General features: G+C 42.9%; 1 protein-coding gene across 4 annotated transcripts; it reads left to right on the top strand.

Moving 5' to 3' along the window:
• The first annotated feature begins 730 nt into the window (after positions 1 to 730).
• Positions 731 to 22,959, top strand: CALCOCO2 (calcium binding and coiled-coil domain 2). 4 transcript variants are annotated; one of them, XM_007465098.1, is made up of 13 exons: positions 731 to 763; positions 7,995 to 8,184; positions 11,977 to 12,079; positions 12,458 to 12,591; positions 13,403 to 13,528; positions 14,349 to 14,437; positions 14,819 to 14,888; positions 15,394 to 15,516; positions 15,812 to 15,898; positions 18,405 to 18,500; positions 20,054 to 20,189; positions 21,391 to 21,419; positions 21,929 to 22,959. In XM_007465098.1, exons 2-13 carry the CDS (start codon positions 8,005 to 8,007, stop codon positions 22,100 to 22,102), a joined length of 1,347 nt encoding a protein of 448 aa, XP_007465160.1. In that variant the 5' UTR covers positions 731 to 763; positions 7,995 to 8,004; the 3' UTR covers positions 22,103 to 22,959. The 4 variants fall into 4 exon arrangements, with proteins under 4 accessions (XP_007465160.1, XP_007465162.1, XP_007465161.1 ...); XM_007465097.1 differs by lacking the exon at positions 731 to 763 and adding an exon at positions 10,178 to 10,240 and having other exon boundaries at positions 8,005 to 8,184; positions 21,929 to 22,102; XM_007465100.1 differs by lacking the exon at positions 7,995 to 8,184 and having other exon boundaries at positions 21,929 to 22,288.
• Positions 22,960 to 23,167: the final 208 nt, after the last annotated feature.

The following is a 23,167-nucleotide window of genomic DNA, read 5'->3' as shown; positions in this document are numbered from 1 at the left end:
GGGGAGAGATTGCACTAAACTCCAAATACAATAAGGACAAGTGGATAGAAAATTACTAAGAGGAGACATCAAGGGTGGGGGAATTGTTGCTAAACCTACTTACAGGATTCTTGCTGAAGGCAGGCCAGGGTTTGATCAGATATCAAGGGTGGGGAATTTTCTCTAAACTGACTTAGCAGGATTCTTGCTGAGTTTATTCTTACTCCGATTAGGAAGAGCACTACATTAACAGAGTTAACACTAAAGAATCATTTCTTTCTGGAGGGGTAATGATGAAACACAAACTGGGCTACCCAGGGAGGTTGCTGGGTCTCCTTTAGGGGCAAGTGGGAGGCATGATTAAATGACAAAGAGATGCTCATCTATAAGACTCTTAGTCAAGTATTACGTGGAGCCGGAGAAAAATGAAGATGACCTCTCAATGGCCCTTCAAATGTACGGAGCTTTCACTCAGGTCTAAAAGAAAAAAAAAAATTTTTTTTAAAGAAGGAAAATGGCTCTTTCTAGTGAAAGAAGTAGGCTCCTTGGGATGTGATCTTTGCTCCGGACTGGGGAAAACCATACAGGGCTGCGGAGCAACCCTGGGGCCCAGTCACCTAAACACTACAAGTCCCCAGAAGCACCGCGGTGAGGGCGGGGCTTGCTGACCGTTACGACGTAGCGGGCGGGGTCAGACGGGACCGCTCTGCCCTGGGTTTTCAGCCCCGCCCCTATCCCTTTCCCCGCCCTGTTGCTGTGGCGCCGCCGCTGGCTGCAGCTCTTGGTGAGTACCTGGAATGAAGGTGGGCAATTAGGGACAGTTGGGCCCTTGGGTTCCCCGACTTCACACATCCAGTCCTGAGAAAGGGCCATGGGCGGGCAGTGGTGCGGCTGGTTTCGGTTTTAACCTCCTTCCATCTTTCTAGGGTGACCGTGAGAGTGGCGTCATGGGGCCCCTGGAGCCGCTCCGCGGCCTTGGAGGGTTGAGGGCTGTTTTCTCCCCGAGGAGGGCAGGGCTTCAGTGCCCGGGGCCGGGTGGGCGGCTCCTGGGGCAGAAGGAACCCTCCGACCCGAGTGAGGGTCTTGAAGTCACGGCGTCATGCCCCCGCCTCTCCGGCCGAGGTCGTGCTGGTTCCTTAATCCCCGTGCTTGACGTCATTGGTGGCTGTGGCCGAGGGCGGACCTTGCCCTTTCACCCTAGGCAAGTTACTTTCTCTTTGGGCCTCAATTTCCCAGTCTTGATCCCTCAAGCCCCCTTCCTTCAGTTGAGGCCGTTTGTAATTGGAGATGTTCTAGACGACCGAGAAGAAAGAGCACTTGGGGTGCGGTGACCTGCTTCTTTACCGTTGATCTCCGGTAGCCCCTCCCTCCCCACCATCCCCCCCCATCTTTCCCCCCGACCCAATTTAGTTTGGGGCTAATGTTCCCACTCTATTGTGATTTCAACCCCTCCTGGACATTTAAACTTTTTTTCTATCACTTGGATTCTTTGCTTCTGATGTAAGCCAACAAGTGGCCATGGTTGGAGCTGAGTAGAATACAAAAGCTATGTATTATAACATCTGCACTATTGCAAAAACTGTTAAAAGCAAAAGACTTTTAATACAATAGGTCTTTGTAGATTATGTAGAGCACATGATTAAGGAATATCCAGGTGAGTCACTTTCACAGATACTTTCAGAGGGCCTCTGTTTGAAACTCTACCCTTTTGCAGAAATGACAGCTGTGGAGTGGAAAGGACCCTAAGAAAGGTAGTAAGAGTTACGTAACACTAACAAGTCATGTGGTCTTTGGAGTCAGATAGTACAAATAGGGCTCTTTAAAATTTTTGACTGTGCTTATTAATATAATACCATGCTTTCTCATTTTCGTAGATGAAAAGACAGTTAAACTCTTTCATTTCCTTTTTCCTTCACTTGGGATCATCATTATAGCTGGAAAGTTCCTTAGAGATTTTCTTGCCTGATCCATGTGTTTTACAGATGAGGAAACTGAGGCCTAAAAAGAGGTAGTGTGACTTGGCCAAGATCTCAGAGCTAGTTAGTGGCAGAACTAAGACAGGAACCCAGGTCCCTTGTCTCCTAGCTTAGTCCCCTTTCTACTACACTTCAAACACTGTCACTACCCAGGTCACTTCAAGCATTAGCAGAATCACCCTTTTCACAGAAAAAGTATAAAATCTCAGTAAAGTAAAATGGAATAAAATGGAGATTTAGTCCACAGCTTTGAGCTTTTCGCAGTTTCTCCTGGTTGCCCAGAACAGTTTTTCTGTTCTTCCCTAGTACTGTTGGCACTGTGGTGTTGTGGTATGTGGGATGAAGGCTGCTTAGAATAAGCCGGGCAACTAATCCAAACAGTTGTTACTGAATTAGGTATTAAAAGTCTCCTAGGGGTACAAAATTTACTTAAGGCACTGGAAATATTTTAGGTAAGGAACTGGAAAGAACTTGGAAAATTTGGATTAGAGCAAGTGGCTCTCATAATTTGAGTACCAGTGACTATGTGTCTGTGCTTTTTCTCCCCGTCTCAGGGCCATCTACACATCCATAATATCTATTGTCAGTGTTCTCTAAAGGGTAGTTTTGTGGAAGCATCTATTCCAGGGCCAGGGGGAGTGGAACTCAAATCAGTTCATCCATTTTGCTAATTGCTAGTAGTTTAGAAACTTAAGTAAGCAGAAGAATGAAGGAATTAGGTTGAATGTGTGTTTATTTTTTACTTATTTTTGTTTTTACTGTTCCCAAATGAAGAACTGATTGGCATTTCTCTCTCGGCTGTGGATTCATTTGGTTTCCTTCTGTGAACTGATCCAGAGAAACTTACCTATAGTCTTCACTTCTCTTGAAACATGTGCCCACTGGTATAAAAGGCTAATGTAAAAATGTTGGGCATTCTTTGTGCTAGAACTTTAGTTTTTGTTGCTGTCGTTTTATAAGGTTATTCTTTGTGGTTCAGCACACATGAGGAAAAATCTTTAGGAAAATTGATGAGTTGATTTGGTTGAATATTTGCACTGTTAGAACCTAAACCAGAAAGCTTAAAAAAATAAAAACGACAGAAAGCTTAACATTTTTCAATTTTTCTGCTAAAAAGCGTATCAGCGTAGTTTACAGATTCATTAAGAAAGAGCAGGAGTAGAACTGGCCTTTTGTTCCTTTAGGAGAATATAAGAGAATCTATGCCCTCATGGAACAGTCCTGGGAGTACTGTATTAGACTTGAGAAGCTCATTAGATGAAAATGTGTCAGGTTTTCTTAGAAGCCAGGAGCCAGTTCAGGAGACTCATTTTAAGATATATTGCCTATTATTGCCTGCCTCCTCTGAGGACCCTAATCATTTTGGAAACTGAGCTGGAAAAAAAGAAAAGGTAACAACTGTGTCAGAGTCCAAGTAAAGTGCCTCTGACATTTTGTGGAATCTCTGCATTATTTTCCCATGTTTGATGGTTTGTTTTCTGTTTTTGGTTTTGGTTTTTTTTGCGGTATGCGGGCCTCTCACTGTTGTGGCCTCTCCCGTTGTGGAGCACAGGCTCCGGACGCACAGGCTCAGCGGCCATGGCTCACGGGCCCAGCCGCTCCGCGGCATGTGGGATCTTTCCGGACCGGGGCACGAACCCGCATCCCCCGCATCGGCAGGCAGACTCTCAACCACTGCGCCACCAGGGAAGCCCTGATGGTTTGTTTTTAAATTTTTCTATTTGTTTTCCCTGGTCACTCGTTATATGGCCAGTCTTTGATTTGAGGGTAGGAGTAAGGAATTAAGTGGAATACCATTCCATGACTTCTAGGGAGCCTAATTCATCCCGCTGCTTTTTAATGACTCTAGGTTTCTAAATTTAACATTTGCTCTTTTTGTATTTCTTCTCTCTTCCTTGTCTCTGTGGATATTGCCAGAATTAGAAGTGGATGGTGGACAGGTTCTATAGTGGGAAGAGTGGTTAAAAGAGGGGAGCTGATGCTTAAATCATTCTAATTTTCCTTCCGCATCCTTCCTGCCCGCCCCCGCCACAAACAGTCATTTCTAGACTGCTTTGTCAGAAAGACAATTTCCCAAACCATTGTTGGAGCCCATTTCTCCCAGGGAATTTTATCGCTGGGAGGGAGGATAAGCTTTAAGGATCACTGACCTTAAAAATCTGTAGATAGCTTCCTTCCAGGAAAAGTTGAATGAGATACCTCCTCACTGACCCAGTTCAGATTGACATGGTTATGCTCTAGGTTTACCCATGGCCTTTTCTAAAAGTCGTCTGCTTTGGTAAGAAGCAGAAAAGCCACTATTTTTCTTCACTCTACCTCCTCAAACCCTTCTGCAGTCTTGGCAGAAGAGTTTTTTATTTCAAGGATGATTGAGTTCCAAACACCCAGAGTGCCATTGGGTGCCCCCTGAGTCCTTCTGGGAATGTGATGAGATCTCTGAAATGGGAAACTTCATGGAGTCTCTTACATTTTTGATAAGCAAAGAACCAAGGTTGTTGACTTTTCCAGACAGATGTTAGGTTTTCAGATGAATGACAAGAGATAAAGTTTCCATTGGCTGTACACTCAAGCCTCAGAATATGAGCTCTTTCATGTCATTTTGTGTATGTATGCTGTCCTTTCTTCAGTGAGATTCTTTCAGGTTCTCAGTTCCCCAACCAGAGGTTGAACCCGAACCACAGCAGTGAAAGCCCAGAATCCTAGCCGCTAGGCAACCAGGGAACTCCCTCCTCACCCTATTTTAGAAAAGAGAAAGCTGAGAAACAGCAGCTTCTCCAAAGGTACCCAACAAATTAAGAGCAGGGCTAGAGATAATAATTAGCCCCGCCATCATTCACACCATTGTTTACCTACAAAGCCCCTTCCTTTCACTTTTTGATGAATTGCATATGTATCTTATTCATTCATTTATTCAATGAGTAAGTACTATGAGTACATAGCAATAAGTGATTGCTATGGGCTAGGTGTTTTGTTGTATATATAGTGGTGATAGTGTTATGAAGGAAAAGAACAGGGAGTATGATGGTATTTAGGTTAATTGAGAGACAGGCCCTGAATTCACTCTTACCTGAGTGTTCTCATGATTCACAGTAAAGGACGGATTAAGTCACATGCTCAGATACATGGTGCTCCAGGCTTAGAACACAGGGGCTATGCTGGCCTCAGTGTGACTGAAGACCACTAGGAAAGACAGGGGTCTGTGAGCTGAGAAACCTCCCTGCCCAACCTCCCACAGCATCCAACAGATCAGTAGTCAACGGCTTATCATGAGGAACAAGTACTGGCCTAGACTGGAATGTGACCTCTTTCTTCCTTAGAAAAACCGATCTGAGGGGCTTCCCTGGTGGCGCAGTGCTTGAGAGTCCGCCTGCCGATGCAGGAGACGCGGGTTCGTGCCCCGTTTCGGGAAGATCCCACATGCCGCGGAGCGGCTGGGCCCGTGAGCCATGGCCACTGAGCCTGCGCGTCCGGAGCCTGTGCTCCGCAAATGGGAGAGGCCACAACAGTGAGAGGCCCGCATAACGCAAGGAAAAAAAAAAAAAACCGATCTGAGGTTTGAGGTTGAGGATGTGGCCAAACTGTGTCACAAACCAGAAAGCTAGTACATTTCTTAGTTCCTTAGCTCAGTCTCGAGAACAGACAGTTCAGTGCCTCAAAGTCCTCTTACCTTCTCTGAAAAAATTGACTTCTGGGGGAGCTGGAAAAGGAGGCCTGTTTGCTTAGAGTTCAAAATAAAACCAGGAAATAAGTGGGGTGGGGCAGAGCTAGAAGAGCTACTGTGTTTTTTTGGTTATTGTACTTACTATTTTTTTAAGGTGTGTGTGTGTGTTTGTGTACAATCTTCCAACACGTTCTAACAGCTGAATTTGTAAGATACCATGTAGTAGTATTTGCAAATGTACAGCTCTTTCTTCATCTGCTGTGTAGAGCTGCAGTATTGTTTTCATTTCCCAGTAGAACTCTGGGTTGAGAAACATAGACTCACTAAATGCATTTAGAAGACAGGGCATGTGGCTTTTGAGGGGCAGGAAGTATCAGGTCCCAGCAATTCAAAAGACTTTGTTTCTTTTGTGTATTGTTCTTATCTCCCCAGTAGTTCCCATCCTTGATCACATTTTATCCGTACTATGACCTAGAAAGGTGAAATACAGCTTACTATCCCCATTTTATAGATAGGAATCCAAACTTGCTTGCTGTCCTCCATGGGCTGCATTTTTCCGTTTCTTTGCTTTTATGCATGCTGCTTCATTCATCTGGAATTTCCTCACCCCCAAACACATTTGTCAGAATTCTAATCTTCCTTGAGGGCTTATCTAGGATTCTACTCCTCGAAGCTTTTCTTAATTTTCCTAATCAGTTTCATCTCTCTCTCTTTTGAACCCAAGAGCGTTTTGCACTTATACCTATTTGGCAGTCACTTAAATTCTCATCTAACCTCCATATCGGATTGGGACTCTTTTGAGGGCAAAGACTGACAGAAAAGAAAAAAAAACACAAACGTAATAGTCACTAACATCTGTTAAACCCTCTCTTTATCCAGACTTTGTGCAAGTGCTTTATTCTGTCACTCAGCCTTTACTTTGTGTGAATTGCCTACTCTATGGCAGGTACTGATTTAAGGACTAGACACTGTACATTGTAGGCATACCTATCTGCTTCACAGATGCTATTTTTTCTTTTTTTTTTTTTTTTTTTTTTTTTTTTGCGGTACGCGGGCCTCTCACCGTTGTGGCCTCTCCCGTTGCGGAGCACAGGCTCCGGACGCGCAGGCTCAGCGGCCACGGCTCACAAGGCCAGCCACTCTGCGGCATGTGGGATCTTCCCGGACCGGGGCACAAACCTGTGTCCCGTGCATCGGCAGGCGGACTCTCAACCTCTGCGCCACCAGGGAAGCCCACAGATACTATTTTTTTTTACAAAATTGAAAGTTTGTGGCAACCCTACCTTGAGCAAGTCTGTTGGCGCCATTTTTCTAACTGCATTTGCTCACTTCATGTCTCTGTGTCACATTTTGATAGTTCTCACAATATTTCAGACTTTTTCATTATTATTATATTTGTTACGGTGCTCTGTGATCAGTGGTCTTTGATGTTACTTATGGAAGTTTTTGGCATTTTTTAGCAATAAAGTATTTTTTAATTAACGTATGTACATTTTTTTAGACATAATGCTACTGCACACTTAATAGACTACAGTATAGTGTAAACATAACTTTCATACGCACTGGGAAACCAAAAAAACTGTGTGACTTGCTTTATTGAGGTATGTGCTTTATTGAGATGGCCTGGAACTGAACTTGCAATGTCTCCGAGGTATGCCTGTGTTTCAATTAATGCTCACAAAAAGAAAGAATGAGGTAGATGTTATTAGCCCCATTTTACAGATGAGGAACCATGCGCAGAGTCGAGTTAAGTAAATTACCCAGGGGCATGCATTTAATAGGTGATGAAGCTGGAATTTGAACTCCAACATTTTGATTTCTGAACCCATGCTCGTCACCACTGCATGTCAAATAATCTCCTTCTCTCATCCCTCTTTCTTTCTGCACCCATCCCCAGCTCCTAGCAGAGTGCCTTAATATATAGAAGGACCCGATAATTACAGGATAAATGAAATTGAATAGAGAAGCTGAAATCTAGAGAAATTGACATTCCAAAAGTCACAGGGCTTGTTGGAATGAAAAATCTAGAATCTAAGTCTTAACAGTTCCCAGCTCAGGAACCTTTAGGCTGCCTTACTTAAGGCATTTAGAGGAAGGGGAGCAAACTAGATGTGAGCAGAGAACAAGGGTATGTGAGGGTGGTGGTGCCTGTGGTGAAGAGGTCACAGAGACTCAGAAAATTCTTACAGCACAGGAAGTTATGAATGCAAAGTGGCTCATAGTGAAACCGAAAGCAAGTTGTGTGATCTCAATACTTGTCAGGGTTTTGCTTTAACTGACTTGCCCCGAGCTGAATGTTCCCTGGGTGAGAGCCCAGAAATTTCCAGCATTTCAGACAACCCTTTTTGAGCCTTATTCTATCCCATATCTCATAACAGGACCCCTACCATGGAAGAGACAATAGAAGATCCCCCCACATCAGCTGTCTTGCTGGACCATTGTCATTTCTCTCAGGTCATCTTTAACAGTGTGGAGAAGTTCTACGTCCCTGGAGGGGACATCACATGCTATTACACCCTCACCCAGCATTTCATTCCCCGTCGAAAGGATTGGATTGGCATCTTTAGAGTAAGTGGTTAATTTAGTACCGAGTGACTGGGAACTGGAGGTGCATCTTAGTTACCTGAGTGTGTGTCTGTCTCTGTATTATAAGCATTTTGCATATATGTGTGGCCAATGTTAAAATCCTAAACTAAGCTCCCTAGCACTTCTCCCTACACACACCAGCATGTGCTGTAGGACTCAAATTTTAATTTCAGTCTTAAGCTAAAATAAGATAGCAAATCATACAATCCACAAGTTTTATTACACTTTCAAAGACCAAATGTAAATGTTTTTTAAATTATCCTATTTTGAAATATTCATCTATGACTTGACTGGGGTAGGTGGCCCCTTATATAATTTCTGTGAATTTAAACATCACTTGCTTACTTAGTACAGTGTTTAATTTGTTTTAATATAAGTATTACAAATATGGAAAGGATGTTGAAAATTTACCTTGTCCTATATCTTGCATCCAAGAATTTTGTTCCTGAGTAAGCGTGTCTTGCTTCTTTGTGAAGATTTCCAAGAACGGAAAGTTTATGAGTTCCCTCGGTTTCCTCTTCCAGTGTCTAATCGCCCTGTCAGTTCAAGTACAGAAATGGTACTTTTTATTATAGTCAACTTACTCTCTAGCTCCTCTTCTTTCCCCCTCTGTATCTCTGTCTCTGACATCCCCTCACACACAAACACACACATACATACACACTCTCACTCATTCACTTACTCACACACCATAATGACAGATCGTCCTATTTACAGAGACAGAGATAAAGGTCAAACGTAAGTAACTTACACTGCTGAGTCCCAACATAAGTGACCTTTGTTTTGACACCTCAGTATGTCATGTGCTTGATTACCAATGCTGTTCATCCTAAAATCAGACATCGTTCTTGAGTGCACTGTGTAGGAGCTGATGCTAATTCACATTTCCTCATCGAATTCCTTTTCCTTAATTGTTTGGAATTCCAAGCTAAGTGATAGAACGATGGAAGCTGGAGGTAACAAGGCTGGTGTTTAGAGGTGGGGGTAGTGGACAACCGGAGGGACAGCCGGAGCAACTTCCAGTGAGGACTTCACTCTAAACCAGATGAGAGTCTTATGCTTTTTATTTATTTTTTATTTATTTATTTATTTTAATTAATTAATTTATTTTTGGCTGTGTTGGGTCTTCGTTTCTGTGCAAGGGTTTCTCTAGTTGCGGCGAGCGGGGGCCACTCTTCATCGCGGTGTACAGGCCTCTCACTATCGCGGCCTCTCTTGTTGTGGAGCACAGGCTCCAGACGTGCAGGCTCAGTAGTTGTGGCTCACGGGCCTAGTTGCTCCGCAGCCTGTGGGATCTTCCCAGACCAGGGTTCGAACCCATGTCCGCTGCATTGGCAGGCAGATTCTCAACCATTGCGCCACCAGGGAAGCCCAGCAGGTGTATTCTTAACCACTGTACCACCAGGGAAGTCCCGAAAGTGTTATTCTTTTTAAAAACAAATGTTTAAAAGCATTGTTTTTAAATGCATCTATACTTCATTCATTTCAGAGGTATTGTGTACCACAATAAGGAAATTGTGGTTAACCCAGAGAATGGCCTCTGATGTTCATTGTCCACAAAGCTGTTGATTTGAACACCTACCTTAAAGTGTGCAAGCAAAGTTTAAGACTAATAAAGAGAGAACACAAACTTTTTGAGAACATATGATGTGCTAGGTCTTTGATGAGGTGTGTGTGTGTGTGTGTGTGTGTGTGTGTGTGTTTTCTAATTTAATCCTTACAGCACAGCAGCCCCCTGAGGTAAGTAGTAGTATTGCTTGTGCACAGATGAATAAAGTGAATGTACTCAAGATGGTGACCTTCCCAAGGTCTCCTAGCGGTGAAGCAAGTTTGTTTGACTCCCAAACCTCTGCTTTTCTTCCTCTTTTCTGCTGAATTCCTTTGAACAACAGATGGTCAGTTGGAGAATTAAGGGCTGACTGTAAAGTTGTGTACTTCCTAGCTCACTTCTAAAGTGCTCCTGGTGTTCTTGCAGTGTAGTCTTAATCATACCCCTCAACTCCTCATCTGCCCTAACAGCACTGGTTCCCAGCACCAAGTAGGCACTCACAAAATGTTTCTGCACGTGCAATATGCTACATCTTCTCCATAGAGTGAAAGCTACCACCAGTGATAAAGCCTAAAGTGGATGGGAGTTAGCTTTTCTTCCTTCAATGTAGAGCCCTGTGCTCCATACTCTCCTTTACCCGGGCATTTATGCGATGTTCCAAGGTTCCGGGGAGGGGAAATGTCATAGCACAAGAGGCAGGCTGCGACTAGGACTGCTCAGATGGAAGAGCCAAGGACAGAAATTGCAGGTGGCTAGAAGTTGCTTCCTTGTTCCAAGGCAGCAGTAATTCTTAGGCCTTCCTAGATGATATTTTGGTCACAGTGCATTAAGAAACTCTAGGATGTGAATGAAGACTCCATAAAATTCCTGCTTCCTGTACCTCCACAGGTTTCAGTGGCCTAGAGGTGCTTACAGCAATGGCGTGGGTGTTAATGAGACACTAAAACATGCCCTAGTATGTGTGATGCACTTACAGCCTTTTCATCCCTGCTCTGATTCCTTAGTATATGAACATGGAATTTATTTTTAGTTCTTTTTCTTCCCACTGGGCTCAGGCAGGGTCACAATATGGCAATAAATGTAATTTTGCTTATTTGCTGAGTATTCTCGCCTTGAAGACACAATGGCTCCTTTTCTATTCTCCGGTATACTCTTATCTTCCAGATAGGATTTGAGCCGTCTTTTACCCCTCTTCACATTTAATGAGAATATTTTCCACTTAGCCAGCTTTCTGCTCTGAGGCATATTTTACAGTATCCTTATATCTTATGACTTACTGCATTCCATACCTAGAAGGGGCCTTTATGACTACCAGATTGTTGTTGTTATCTTTATCACCAGAAAGCCTTCATTAAACATATGCATTAAGAAAAACACTGAAGAAAGAAAACTCTACCGATTGGGCTCAGTTATCTGGTACCTCATAGTCTAAGACACTCTTGCATCCAACCCCAACACACACATTATTTTTAAAATGCACTTTTAGGGGCTTCCCTGGTGGCGCAGTGGTTGAGATTCCGCCTGCCAATGCAGGAGACACGGGTTCGTGCCCCGGTCCGGGAAGATCCCACATGCCGCAGAGCGGCCGGGCCCATGAGCCATGGCCGCTGAGCCTGCGCGTCCGGAGCCTGTGCTCCACAACGGGAGAGGCCACAACAGTGAGAGGCCCGCGTACTGCAAAAATAAATAAATAAATAATAAAATAAAAATTAAATTAAATTTAAAAATAAAAAAGTAAAATGCACTTTTAAACGCAGTGATATAACCGGGTTGGTATAGGTGACAAGACTGAATTGGACACAGGAGAGGATGAACCAGTGGAGAGGGCAGATCAGAAGTGCTTTTTGATTAAGAAGTTCCAGGAACACTGTTGTAGGAAAATAGCAGTATCAAGGTTCACAATCCCACAACTTTTTTCCCAATCACTCTCAGTTCTATGTCTGACTTGGAGATACAATATTTGGAACTCTTGTCCTGGGTGTTGAATGGCCAGTTTTTGTTTCCTTCTAAGACAAGTAATTTAGACTGTGTGTGTGCATACCAGTTTTTAATTGTATATATAGTTATCATAAGTCAAAAAACAAGATTTATTCCATTGTGGGTAGATCTTATCATAATGAACTTACTCTATTGTAAAATCAACATAACAAAAAGTGCATTTTAAGAAGACATGGCCCAAACCTGAGCACTTTCAGATGCTGAACAAGAGCCTCTTGTCATTGCAGGTGGGATGGAAGACAACCCGTGAGTACTACACCTTCATGTGGGTTACTTTGCCCGTTGACCTAAACAGCAAATCTCCCAAACAGCAGGAGGTTCAATTCAAAGGTGAGAAAAATACTGGATCAAAGGTAGAAGACAGCTAGCAGCCAAGACTAATTAATTCCCTTGAGCTTGAGCTTTCTGGGTAGATAAAAGACTTCCGGGCTTCCCTGGTGGCGCAGTGGTTGAGAGTCCGCCTGCCGATGCAGGGGACGCGGGTTCGTGCCCCGGTCCGGGAGGATCCCGCATGCTGCGGAGCGGCTGGGCCCGTGGGCCATGGCCGCTGGGCCTGCGCGTCCGGAGCCTGTGCTCCGCGACGGGAGAGGTCACAACGGTGAGAGGCCCGCGTACCGCAAAAAAATTAAAAAAAAAAAAAAAGACTTCCAAATTTTTAGTTTTCTGAATAGACCTTATTTTGGATTAAAAATCATGTTCTGTTTTCAGCTTATTACCTGCCCAAGGATGATGAGTATTACCAGTTCTGCTATGTGGATCAGGATGGTGTGGTCCGGGGGGCAAGTATCCCTTTCCAGTTCTGTCCAGAAAATGAGGAGGACATCCTGGTTGTTACCACTCAGGTCTGTAAGCATCTCATCTCAGTCCCTTCCTGCCGCTAAGAGTAGCAATTCCAGGATAGGGTAGAATTTTAGTCAGTAAGCCTTTATTGAATGTCTAACAGATAACTGTTGGGAAAATTTTATACAGTACCCATTCAAACCCACCATTCCTAAGGGAATAACTTAGGAATGTTAACAAGAATCATAACAATAAGTGATTTCTCCTTTCTCTAAACCTTCTGTAAGTCAGTTGACATTCAGTTATTTAACTTTCCCAGTTACTTAATTTTTGTCATCTGCACATCTTATCACCATAGTAAATTTTATAAGTTCCTTTGAGGAGAGACACACCAGATTTTCTTCTTTGTATCTCTCAGATTCATTTGCTTACTCAGTTATTTAACAGGATACCTACTTCCATCCAACACTCTGGTAGGCACTAGGGATGTGGTGAAGAATCAATTAAAACCCTGTCCCGGTCTCAAGGAGCTAAGTCTGAGAGGAGAGACAAACAATATTAAGTGTTTGCAAGAAAAAACTCTATTCTTTTGTCATTACCACCTTTTAACTTTTTGTGGCCTTAATTTTGTTTATCTTTCTTTCTTGGTAATGGCAGCCTCAATGCTGCAATTATACAGACACACCTCTCTTACCCCCCTTCCCTACATACTGAGGGGCTGCTTCCACTTGGGGTACACAGATGTCACTACAGTGAGGGGGAATCAGCTAGACCCTAACCATCCCAGCCTATGGGAATTTTCTGCTAGAGGGACTTGAATATCCATTAAGCTATAAAGGGCCAAACATGAGTTTATGGAACGTTCTTTCGTAGGGTGAGGTGGAAGAGATTGAGCAACACAACGAGGAGCTCTGCAGAGAAAACAAGCAGCTGAAGGACAGCTGTGTCAGCCTCCAGAAGCAGAACGCAGACATGCATGCTAGGCTCCAGAAGAAGCAGGTATGGCTGCTGGTTAAAGGTGAACTTGGAGGATGGAGATCAGAATCATTTCCTGTTTTTCTTGTGATCTCACGCCCCTATACTAATATCTGGCACAGATTTTAGTATATTAGAGATTTCCTTTTTATTGTTTACATATTGAAATGATATTTTCATTTAATGAATTAAGTACATATACTATTAGGAAAATAATTTCATCTATTTCTTTTTAATTTTTTTAATGTTGCTACTAAAATTTTTAAATTATGTATGTGGCTCTCATGAATTAATTGGACAGCACGTTTCTAGGAGAAAAGCACCTTTATTTTGCCCACTGCTGTGTCTGCAGTGCCAGAACAGTGTCTGGTGTGTAATAGGCACTCATTAAATATTTGTTTAATGAATTAATGGACAAATATAAGCTCCACTAGAAGAGAAATTAGGTAGATGTATTTTTTCTTCCTTTTTTAAATTGAGTTGTAGTTGATTTACAATGTTGTGTTAGTTTCAGGTGTACAGGTATTTTTCCCATATAGGTTATTACAAAATATTGAGTATAGTTCTCTGTGCTATACAGTAGGTTCATGTTGGTTATTTATTTTATATATAGTAGTGTGTATAATGTTAATCCCAAACTCCTAAGATAGATGTATTTTTAATATGGAAAGAACATATTAAGAACATTTTCATATAGAAATCCTTTTACTTGGATATTTCATTCACTGCTGTGTCATGCTATATGCCTGACATATAATAAGTGCTCAATAAATATTTGTTGGCTGCCTGAGATGCTAAACACTGTCTTAGAAATGTTAAGTCCCTTTGATGTCTCAACCTACAGGAGGAGCTAGAAACCCTCAAGAGCATCAATAAGAAATTGGAACAGACAATGAAAGAGCAGAAGGACTGTTGGGAGACAGAGCTTCTTCAGTGAGTGTGACTCTTGAATGGGAGGAGCTGCTGTATTATAGACACCCTTAGGCAGGGTCAGGTTAGATTTTTAGAACAGTCTTCCTGTTATGACAGTGATAAGTATGATTCTCACTCTTTGATTCATGAGCTCTTTGATTCTAGGTTAGAGAATTAGTATCAGAATTGTAAGGACAAATGACCTGAATTCAAGTATTAACGTTAAGTATTGAACACTTGCAGTTTGAGGTCAGGAAGCCAAAATAGGACTGAAGAAGAGACTAGTGGGTTTAAAAATAACTCTGCAGGCTTAGGGCCAAGGCAGCCTTAAATCGTTTAAGGTCTGGGGGAGCTGACCTAGAATCAGTATTTTTTTTCACTTAGTCATCTCCACTTCCACAGGCTGAAAGAACAAAACCAGAAGATGTCCTCAGAAAATGAGAAGATGGGAGTCAGAGTGGATCAGCTTCAGGTAGGTAATGCCAAACCTTTGCCAAAGTATATTTTCTTAGCCTTGCCACCGCTCCACTGTGGTGGCCCAGGAAGATACAGCTCATTGTACCGAGTGCCTAGTGGTGGATCTCTCAGAGCATCACACTACAGTTTCAGGGTGTGTGTTTTCCGTTCTTGGCCCTCCACACCCTTTTTAACTTTTCTTTTAGCTACAGAATCTTTTCAAGCAAAATCTTACTAAAAAGCCTGGAATGTAAAGCAGGTAGCAGCAGAACTGCTCTCTTTTTTAGGAAGCTGTGCCTTGAAGAGGGGCTTTAAAGGGTGGTTTGTCAGATTTTACTCGGTTGAGTCTTAGATTCTCAGGTGTAAGGTAGAACTGAAGAGTGAAGAGGTTCCTAGGGATATTTGGCAGCTGGGAGTTGCTGGGGAACACACATCTCTCTATGTTACTGTACATTTAAAAGCTGTTCCTGCTTAGTTTTCCTTCTTTTTTATTTTGGTTGTATTCACTGTTTTTGCTTTAGGCCCAGCTGTCAACTCAAGAGAAAGAAATAGAGAAGCTTGTTCAGGGAGTTCAAGATAAAGCAGAGCAGTTGGAGGACCTGAAAAAGGAAAATGGCCAGCTCTTTCTCAGTTTAAGTGAACAGGTAGAGTCATGGAACAAAATATTTTTAGGCATTTGTGAAAAAATATATATATTGTTCTTTCTTTGCTCTATCGTATACCTGGGTGTCACTGGCTGCGGGAAAGGTCTCAGGGGAAGCCATCTGAAATGAGGTATCTAACGGCTTTTCTCAGAAACTAATAAGAGGAGACTTGCTTTTCTCTCTGCACCCTGCTCGCCCGTTAGCTTAGCAGGCCTTTCCCCAGCGCGTGCGCACATGTGCTCGTGCCTGTGCGTGTGTTTTCCCAGCAGTGGTACTGAAATCTGTTTTTGTGCAGAGGGAACACCGGAAGGAGCTCGAGCGGACAGTGGAGGAGATGAAGCAGAAAGAAACTACTGCAGCGAAGAAACAACAGGAGTTAACGGCATGTCTGTCTTTGGATGGCTATGTGGGAGGGAGCCTAAAGAAAGGAAGGGATAGGGCCTATTTTCAGGGGATGGACTGGATAACTGACACAGATTAGAGTAGCATTTACCTCTGGACTTTCTTCTCTCTACCCAAAAGGACAGAGAATCTGCCATTTACAGACTGTTTAGGAGAGGTGGGCATTTCTAATATGTGACAAGTGAAAAGGAATATTGGAAGTTAAACTTCATGAGACGTTGTAGTAAATAGAGCCTTGGGTTAGGAATCACACAGAATAACCCCTACTCCCTTCTTAAAGAGTTTTTGTCAGGGCAGACAAATTAATGATTGTAAAATGAGCTCTACAATTAGAAGATATTATAGTAGTCAAACAAATTTTGTTATAATTAATGTTAGCAATTATCATCATTATAAATTGTTCTGAGCTATGTAATATAGTAATGAAAGCCTAATTGACTAATAATTTCCTATAATATATTGTTGGAAACGAGGCTTCATGGTGATCACAGGTGCCTAGAAGCTCCATTTTCTGAACTGTTGTAAGGATATGAGAACTCCTGATGTGTGGAGAATATCCAGTTATTGGGAATGTAACTCATATCCTCTATGCATCATTCATTCATTCATTCAATCATTATCTAATTGATCATTGAGTACCTACTGTATATAAGATACTGCGTATTTTAGCTTATATAATAAAGAATAGATGCAACAAAGTTTGAAAATCATCAACTCACAGATTAAGTATAGCTCACAGGAATGTTTTATTTGTTCTAGATGGTGTTTTTTTAAAAACTGATTTGGTGACCAACACTTAAAAATGGGAACATTTCCCGTTAAAAGAAATTTGTATTTCCAGCTTCTTGAAAAATCAGAGGCTCTGGCAACATATGAGCCGACACTCCCACCCAGTAGCAGTATCTGGAGCTGAGTAGCTGCTGACCCTTTATATGGGTCATGTGTTCCCCATGTGGCTGCCGTCCTCACTGTTTTGTTGCATCCCACTCCTTCATTCAGTTCCATTACTTGCAAGGCCCCTATTGGCACTTTTGAGTTTGTGACCTCTGATGTAACAAAGAAATCTGCTTTAAATAACCTACAGCCATTCAAAGGTTTGAACCTCCTTGGTTTTCATGGAATACTTTGAAAGATCCAGGGGCTCCCCAGCTGTCTGATAGCAATTCTTTATTCCTTATGCATCCAAAAGTCCCCTAACTCTGAGGACTATGTATTTTAGGCTTCAGGAGCCCAAGAACAAGAAAACAGCAGTGGAGGAGCAGCTAGTACAAGAGGTGGAACGCCTAAAGGCAAAGGTAGAGGCCGGGAAAGCCTGTTTCTTAGAGAAGTGCAAAGAGTGTCAGCGGCTCCACAAATAGATCAGGCAACTCAGGGCTGCCACACGGGTAGGTGACAGAGATGAGGGGCCCAGGAATCAAAGGGTGTGAAGGTTTGTGGCTCCTGGACCAAGCCCAGAGGATTGTACACCCTCATTAAGGAGAATAAACCCTCTGCTAAAAAGAGGGAGTATGGGGCCAGAAACCAGCCTGGAGGTCACCAGAAATAGAGGCCCCAGCTCAGCCATGGGTCTCAGGGAAGGTTTTTATAACCATTGAGCAGGTTTCTGTACAGACTCAGATAGTGCTTTCTTATTTCTGCCTTTTGAGGAAGTGAACCAGGACCAGAAGAGGCAGCAGGAGCCAGTGTGGGTGGGGAGCCAGAGGCCTGCAGTCAGCACTGTCATCGGGTAGCCCCCTTTCGCATTACTACCTTAGGGTCGGCTAGAAGTGCACGGCAGTTTGGGCACCAGCATTCAAATAAAAAATCTTGGAAAGAAACCCACAACTGGTAGGATTAGCTTAAAGTGTTTTTGTGAGGTATTCGCATGTGTGTGTATATAGGCAGGTGTCAGGAAGTGCTGAAGCATGCCTGTGAGTTTTGGCTCCATGAAACTAGTCAGGTGAACCCATCATACTGGGAAGCCCAGGACTGCAGTCTGGGTTCCTTGTAGCCTTGGATAAATGCCTTCCAGGGTTCCTTCTTCCTCAGTGTAACTTGAGTCCACGTGCCTATCTTCACACTGGGAGGGAGTCACACCAGCCTAACTCAGTGCTTCACGCTGTGTTGGGTGAGATGTTTATTCAAGACAAAGATGATTGTTTCCATGGTTGCGTGAGGTTTAAAAAGAGCTCAATTTATCCCTAATTCTGTTAAGCCAGTCTTGAGGTTTCCCCCAAGCTAACTTTTTCTCTCTTTGGTCACTTACTCCCAGCTAAACCAGACGAAACTGGCATCTTGATGCCAGCCCAAGCCTTCAGGCATTTTGTTAAGTCATTTTTCTGTAAGTCAGCATCACCTCCATGGTATCACTCCTCCCTACCCCCATTTCCTTCTCCACCACCTCAGTCCCACCACTTTGGAGAGCCAGATCCTCTATGATCTTGTTTTACCCCACCTTGGATCCAGACTGCAATAGGTGGTCCTAATCCTAATTTTTTTTTTGACAGGACCAGAACTTTGACCTGTCAAAAAGACTGAGTGAGAACAAGATTATATATAATGTTCTGCAGAAAGAGAAAGAGAGAATGGAAGAAGAAAATGATGTAAGTGTGTAAAAGACTTTTTAAGGGAAGGAGCAGGGTGGCCCAGAGATGTGGTGATAACATAAAAAGTTAAACAAAAGAGCCCTTTCTGGGACATTGCATGAGACAGTTGCTCCCAAACAAAGAGTACATTTCATCTGGTGTCCTAATCTACCGCAAAACCCATTCTTTGTTCTGTAACTGAAGCTTGTTTGGCATGGCAGTAGTGACCTTGAAAGGAACAGCCTTGATGAAGATCTGACTTATTATTTTTGCTTTTAACTCCACAGCTATTGTAAGTATTGTCTGTGGGGAGTAATATCCTACATCATTTTTGTGCTAGCTGAGGGACCCTTTTCCTTCAGCACAACTTTTTTCTTTTTCTCTGCTGCCAAACCAGGAGCAGAAGTGGTGGTCTGTACCAGTGCTGGACCCATGGTAGGCCCCAAATAAATACTATGCATTCATTCATTCATCAGTTCATTCTTTCATCCAACCAGTATTTATTTTCTGCTGTATGCTAAACACATTATTATTGATTGATTGAGGATGATGACAGCAAATAAGAAGGTTGAACTTGAAGTCATTCTCACATGCTTGCTGGCATCAAAGAGCAGGTGTCCATGCATTCTGGCTGCTTCTCCGATCTACACCTCCAGCCATTCTCCATCTCTACCCTCTCCATAACCCTTCTGGGCTATGCCTTCAAGTGATCATTTCTACCTTTGATTATATCATTTATGCCAATGTGTTTCAATTTTGCAGAAAGACTTTGGGGTCTGTTTCTGGTCCTGCCATTCTCACCCTCTTGATTTAGTTAGCTGTACCGTGACTTTGAAATAGTCGATGGTGTGGGCTGGGGGTGGGGGAAGGTGTGCAGAAGATGGGGAAGGAAGAATGCACACAACTTGCAGCAAGAAGAAAAAGATCTGATATTTGGAAGCTTTGTTAAGAACTATAGTAAAACCCTCTTAAGATGTTAAGAGGAAATTTACTGATTTTCTTTTTTCTAAGAACTTTAAATGTTGCCTGTCAACCTTGTGGCTTGATCTCGTACATTCTTTCTCTCTCTCGCATTCCCTCCCTCTCTTTGTTCCTCCCTCTCACTCTCTGTTGGCATATCCATTTAATGGGATAAAACATGAAGAGGGAAAATTATATCAGATGAATATTCACACTATGTAAGAAAATTGTTCTAGGAAGGAGACTGAAAAGCATTCTGCCCTCAATAATGTGTAACAATTTCAATCTTAATATAGCTCCCACCACCCTCACATATCCATACAACTTCTGTACCCCCTTCAGTTGGTGTGTATTTAAAGATTTAAAATTCCTTTTTGCATTCATTCTAAACAAAATTCAATACATATTTAAATTCAGATATTAAGAACTCAGATCTTTGGAATACTGAGGCTGCTGCTTCCCCTTTTGAAGAATTATGGTTTATCATTTCTTGGGCTTCTCCAGTGCCACATTGTTAATTGAGAACTACCTGTAATGGGCATCCCTGGCCAGTTCCTTGTGGCAATTTGTTGTTGTCTTTTAACATGTCTCTGTAAATACTCTATCCTTAGCTTTTGAAGATGGAGAACAGCACACTGCTGAGTTACATGGGTCTGAATTATGACTCTTTGCCGTATCAAGCGCCTGCTTCGAATCAAGGAGGTGCAAGACAAAACCCAGGACTTGTCTATGGAAACCCATATTCTGGTAAGACAACTTTGCCATTCGAGCTGGAGGCCCCTGCTTGCATCCCTTTCCTCCAATAATTTTTTTTTTATCTGAAATGCTAATTAAGACCAGCCTCATTGTTAAGACTTGTTGGGCAGAAGCTGAGTACCCAACAGAAACACTGCCAGGCAAGAAGTGTTAATTGAGAAATAAATCTGAATCTAGAAGACACAAATAAGATCATTCGCCTAAAGGCAGCAGACACAAATTGAGTCCCGTGGCTATATTCCAAATATATGAATCAGAGAAATGTCTCTGTGTAGAAGATATACACATCTTAAGCTGAGGAAGCTAATTAAGATTTGGAAATGGAAGCACGAGAGGCGGACTGTGCCACCCAGCATGGGCTGTTAGGCAGCCACCCCCATGGCCTGACCAAGGGTAGCAGGGATGTGCTCGACAGAGACTCCTGAGTGGTTCGGAGGACAGGAAATGGGGTGACAACCAGTCTTGTCATTGAAGGACCCGGGGTCAGATGTCTTTGCCAAACAGGGAACTTTCCTCCTTTTTTGTCACCAAAAGCTATATGAGACCTCATTTGCTTTTTTGCGACAGTTTAAAGCAGTTTGCGGTACGCGGGCCTCTCACTGTTGTGGCCTCTCCCATTGCGGAGCTCAGGCTCAGTGGCCATGGCTCACGGGCCCAGCCGCTCAGTGGCATGTGGGATCTTCCCAGACCGGGGCACGAACCCGTGTCCCCTGCATCGGCAGGCGGACTCTCAACCACTGTGCCACCAGGGAAGCCCAGTCCTGTTCTCTTAACAGTCACAATCTGATCTTTGCAACAGGCAGGGGTACAAGTTTATTTTTCCTTAAAAATATTTTTAAATGTTTCATTTAAAAAATGACTGTGTGGATTTGGTCTTAAAATCTATTCTCAGACTATTTCCGTGTTAAATTGTTACTGTTTTCATTAAAATCTCATTTTCTCCACACTGAAAATAGGTTTATTGTTTTTTTCTGATTATATAATGGCTACTGAAAATGCCACTTCATTATTCTTTCCTCTTTTCCCGCTATCCTTGACCTAGATCCCCTCTATCAAAGTAGATGGTATATATGAGAGCTAAAGAATCAGAAGGGGAAAAATGAGGGTTACAAAAAACAGCTGCTAGAACACAGCTGGAGAATGTATTCTAAGGATGCATTTCATTGAATGAAATCTTTTTTATTACCTTCAGGTATCCAAGAAAGTTCTGCCCCCAGCCTGGTAAGTATTTGATTCATGAGATTGCCCACAGCAAATCTTTGAGAAGATTTCCCTTCCTGCTCCATCCAGTTCACGGGAGAACCGTAGGGAGGCTGGTTCACTGTGATAATCCAAGTCAGCAGGGTCAATTTGGTCAGTGCCGAAAGCTGAGAGAGCCTTTTAGGGCGGGGAGACGAAAACACAGTTCATCCATCAGTGTTCCGCTGAAGATTTTCACCTGTGAATTGAGTTTGGTAGCAGGACTAGGGAGGAGATATGAACCAGGCAGGTAGCCAAACAAGGTATGTCCAGTGCCCCTTCCAGGCAGTATTACGTCCTTCCAATCCTGGGGTTAGAGAATGCCCCAGTGAGTATCTCCAAATGTGAATTTGTTCATTCATCCTCTATTTCTTGATCACCTACCATCTGCCAAGCATGATGCTAGGTGCTGAGGATATAGTAGAAAGTCAGACACAGTCTCTGCTGCATATAGCTTACATTCGGGCTGATCTCTTTGCTCTTCCTCCCAGCTCTCCATCAAGAAATGCCCCACCTGCAAATCAGACTTTCCTGATGACTTGTTTGATCACACCTTGGAGCAGCACATGCAGACCCTTAGTTTGAATTGTCCAATTTGTGACAAGGCCTTCCCAGCAAAAGAGAAGCAGATCTTTGAAGACCATGTGTTGTGCCACACTCTCTAAGTGTCCCAGCCTCTTGGATCTATACTGTACATGGATTTTATAGAGTAGAAGCTTCTACTATGAGTTATGACCCAAGATCCTGCCTAACCTGAATTATTAGGGATTTACTTAGTCCTGCTGCCCTATAGGTGGAGTCATGTCGATTATCTGAAGCATAGTGTTAAGGGCTGTTACTTCCATCCTTGTGGGTTTTAGTACCTTTTAAGTCACATAATTCCAACTGTGTCAGCCTCTCAACTAAAATGCCCATTCTTCCAAGGGTCTCCAGCATAAAGGCCCTGGGATGGAGCTGACCTGGCTGTTCACAGGAGGCCTGACTCGAGTACTAAGTGAGTAGTTTTCCAGGTTGTCCCACTGCCATTCAAGGTCAGGCCTTGAGTGAGTTTGTACTCAGTCCTCAGTCCTAACCCTGGGACTGGCGACTGATCAGAGGTTGAGAATTTCTACCTCCTCCTCAGGCCTCCTTCTCCAACTAATTTAGAATAGTCAAAAAAGGCATGGCAGAGAACGCAGACATCCAATTTGGATACCAAAGTTTTCTCATCTTGATTTCCCAGCTCCCAGCGGAAGCATTCCTGAACAATGGACATGAAATATTATTTCACTCACAGAAAGTCTTTCTCTCTGGATACCTCTGATGCATTTTCTACTCTGGTTTTTTCCTGTGCACATAACTATTATTGTTGTAAGTCCTTTCTTAATGGTTAGTGGGACTTGTTAGAAACTGTATGGGTTTGCAACTTTCTGAGCAGGTGAGTTTGAATATGGATAAGTTAGAATGAGAACTATTGTTAATCACTTTAATACTAAAAATAAACTAGTCCTCTACTTCAGGGACTTTGGTAATTTAAAATAAACCTTGAGTTCATGTTTTTTTATTTTTAAGCTTGTGGGGAAAGTATAATCAAAAGGATTGTCGGAACTATAGACCCCACCAAGGATTTCTCTTCACCTGTCTTAGCTAGTCAACAAAAGAGTGTCCTGGCCATTATCTTGAGGTGGAGAGGGAGGTGACGAAGCATTAGTTTGAGAAATCTGGAGCCCTGAATTTCTTGTTCTAACTTT

The sequence above is a fragment of the Lipotes vexillifer genome, unplaced genomic scaffold, assembly GCF_000442215.2.
Source record: "Lipotes vexillifer unplaced genomic scaffold, Lipotes_vexillifer_v1.1 scaffold591, whole genome shotgun sequence".
Taxonomy (NCBI): domain Eukaryota; kingdom Metazoa; phylum Chordata; class Mammalia; order Artiodactyla; family Lipotidae; genus Lipotes; species Lipotes vexillifer.
The sequence above is the reverse complement of the archived record's forward strand: the minus strand, read 5'-3'. Positions and strand labels throughout refer to the sequence as shown.

Excerpts from the sequence above, each read along its gene's own strand:
- CALCOCO2 (XM_007465097.1), top strand. The coding sequence starts at position 8,005 with ATGGAAGAGACAATAGAAGATCCCCCCACATCAGCTGTCTTGCTGGAC. Across the intron at positions 8,185-10,177 it reads ATTGGATTGGCATCTTTAGA|TGTAGTCTTAATCATACCCC; the intron begins GTAAGTGGTTAA and ends GTGTTCTTGCAG. Across the intron at positions 12,592-13,402 it reads TCCTGGTTGTTACCACTCAG|GGTGAGGTGGAAGAGATTGA; the intron begins GTCTGTAAGCAT and ends GTTCTTTCGTAG.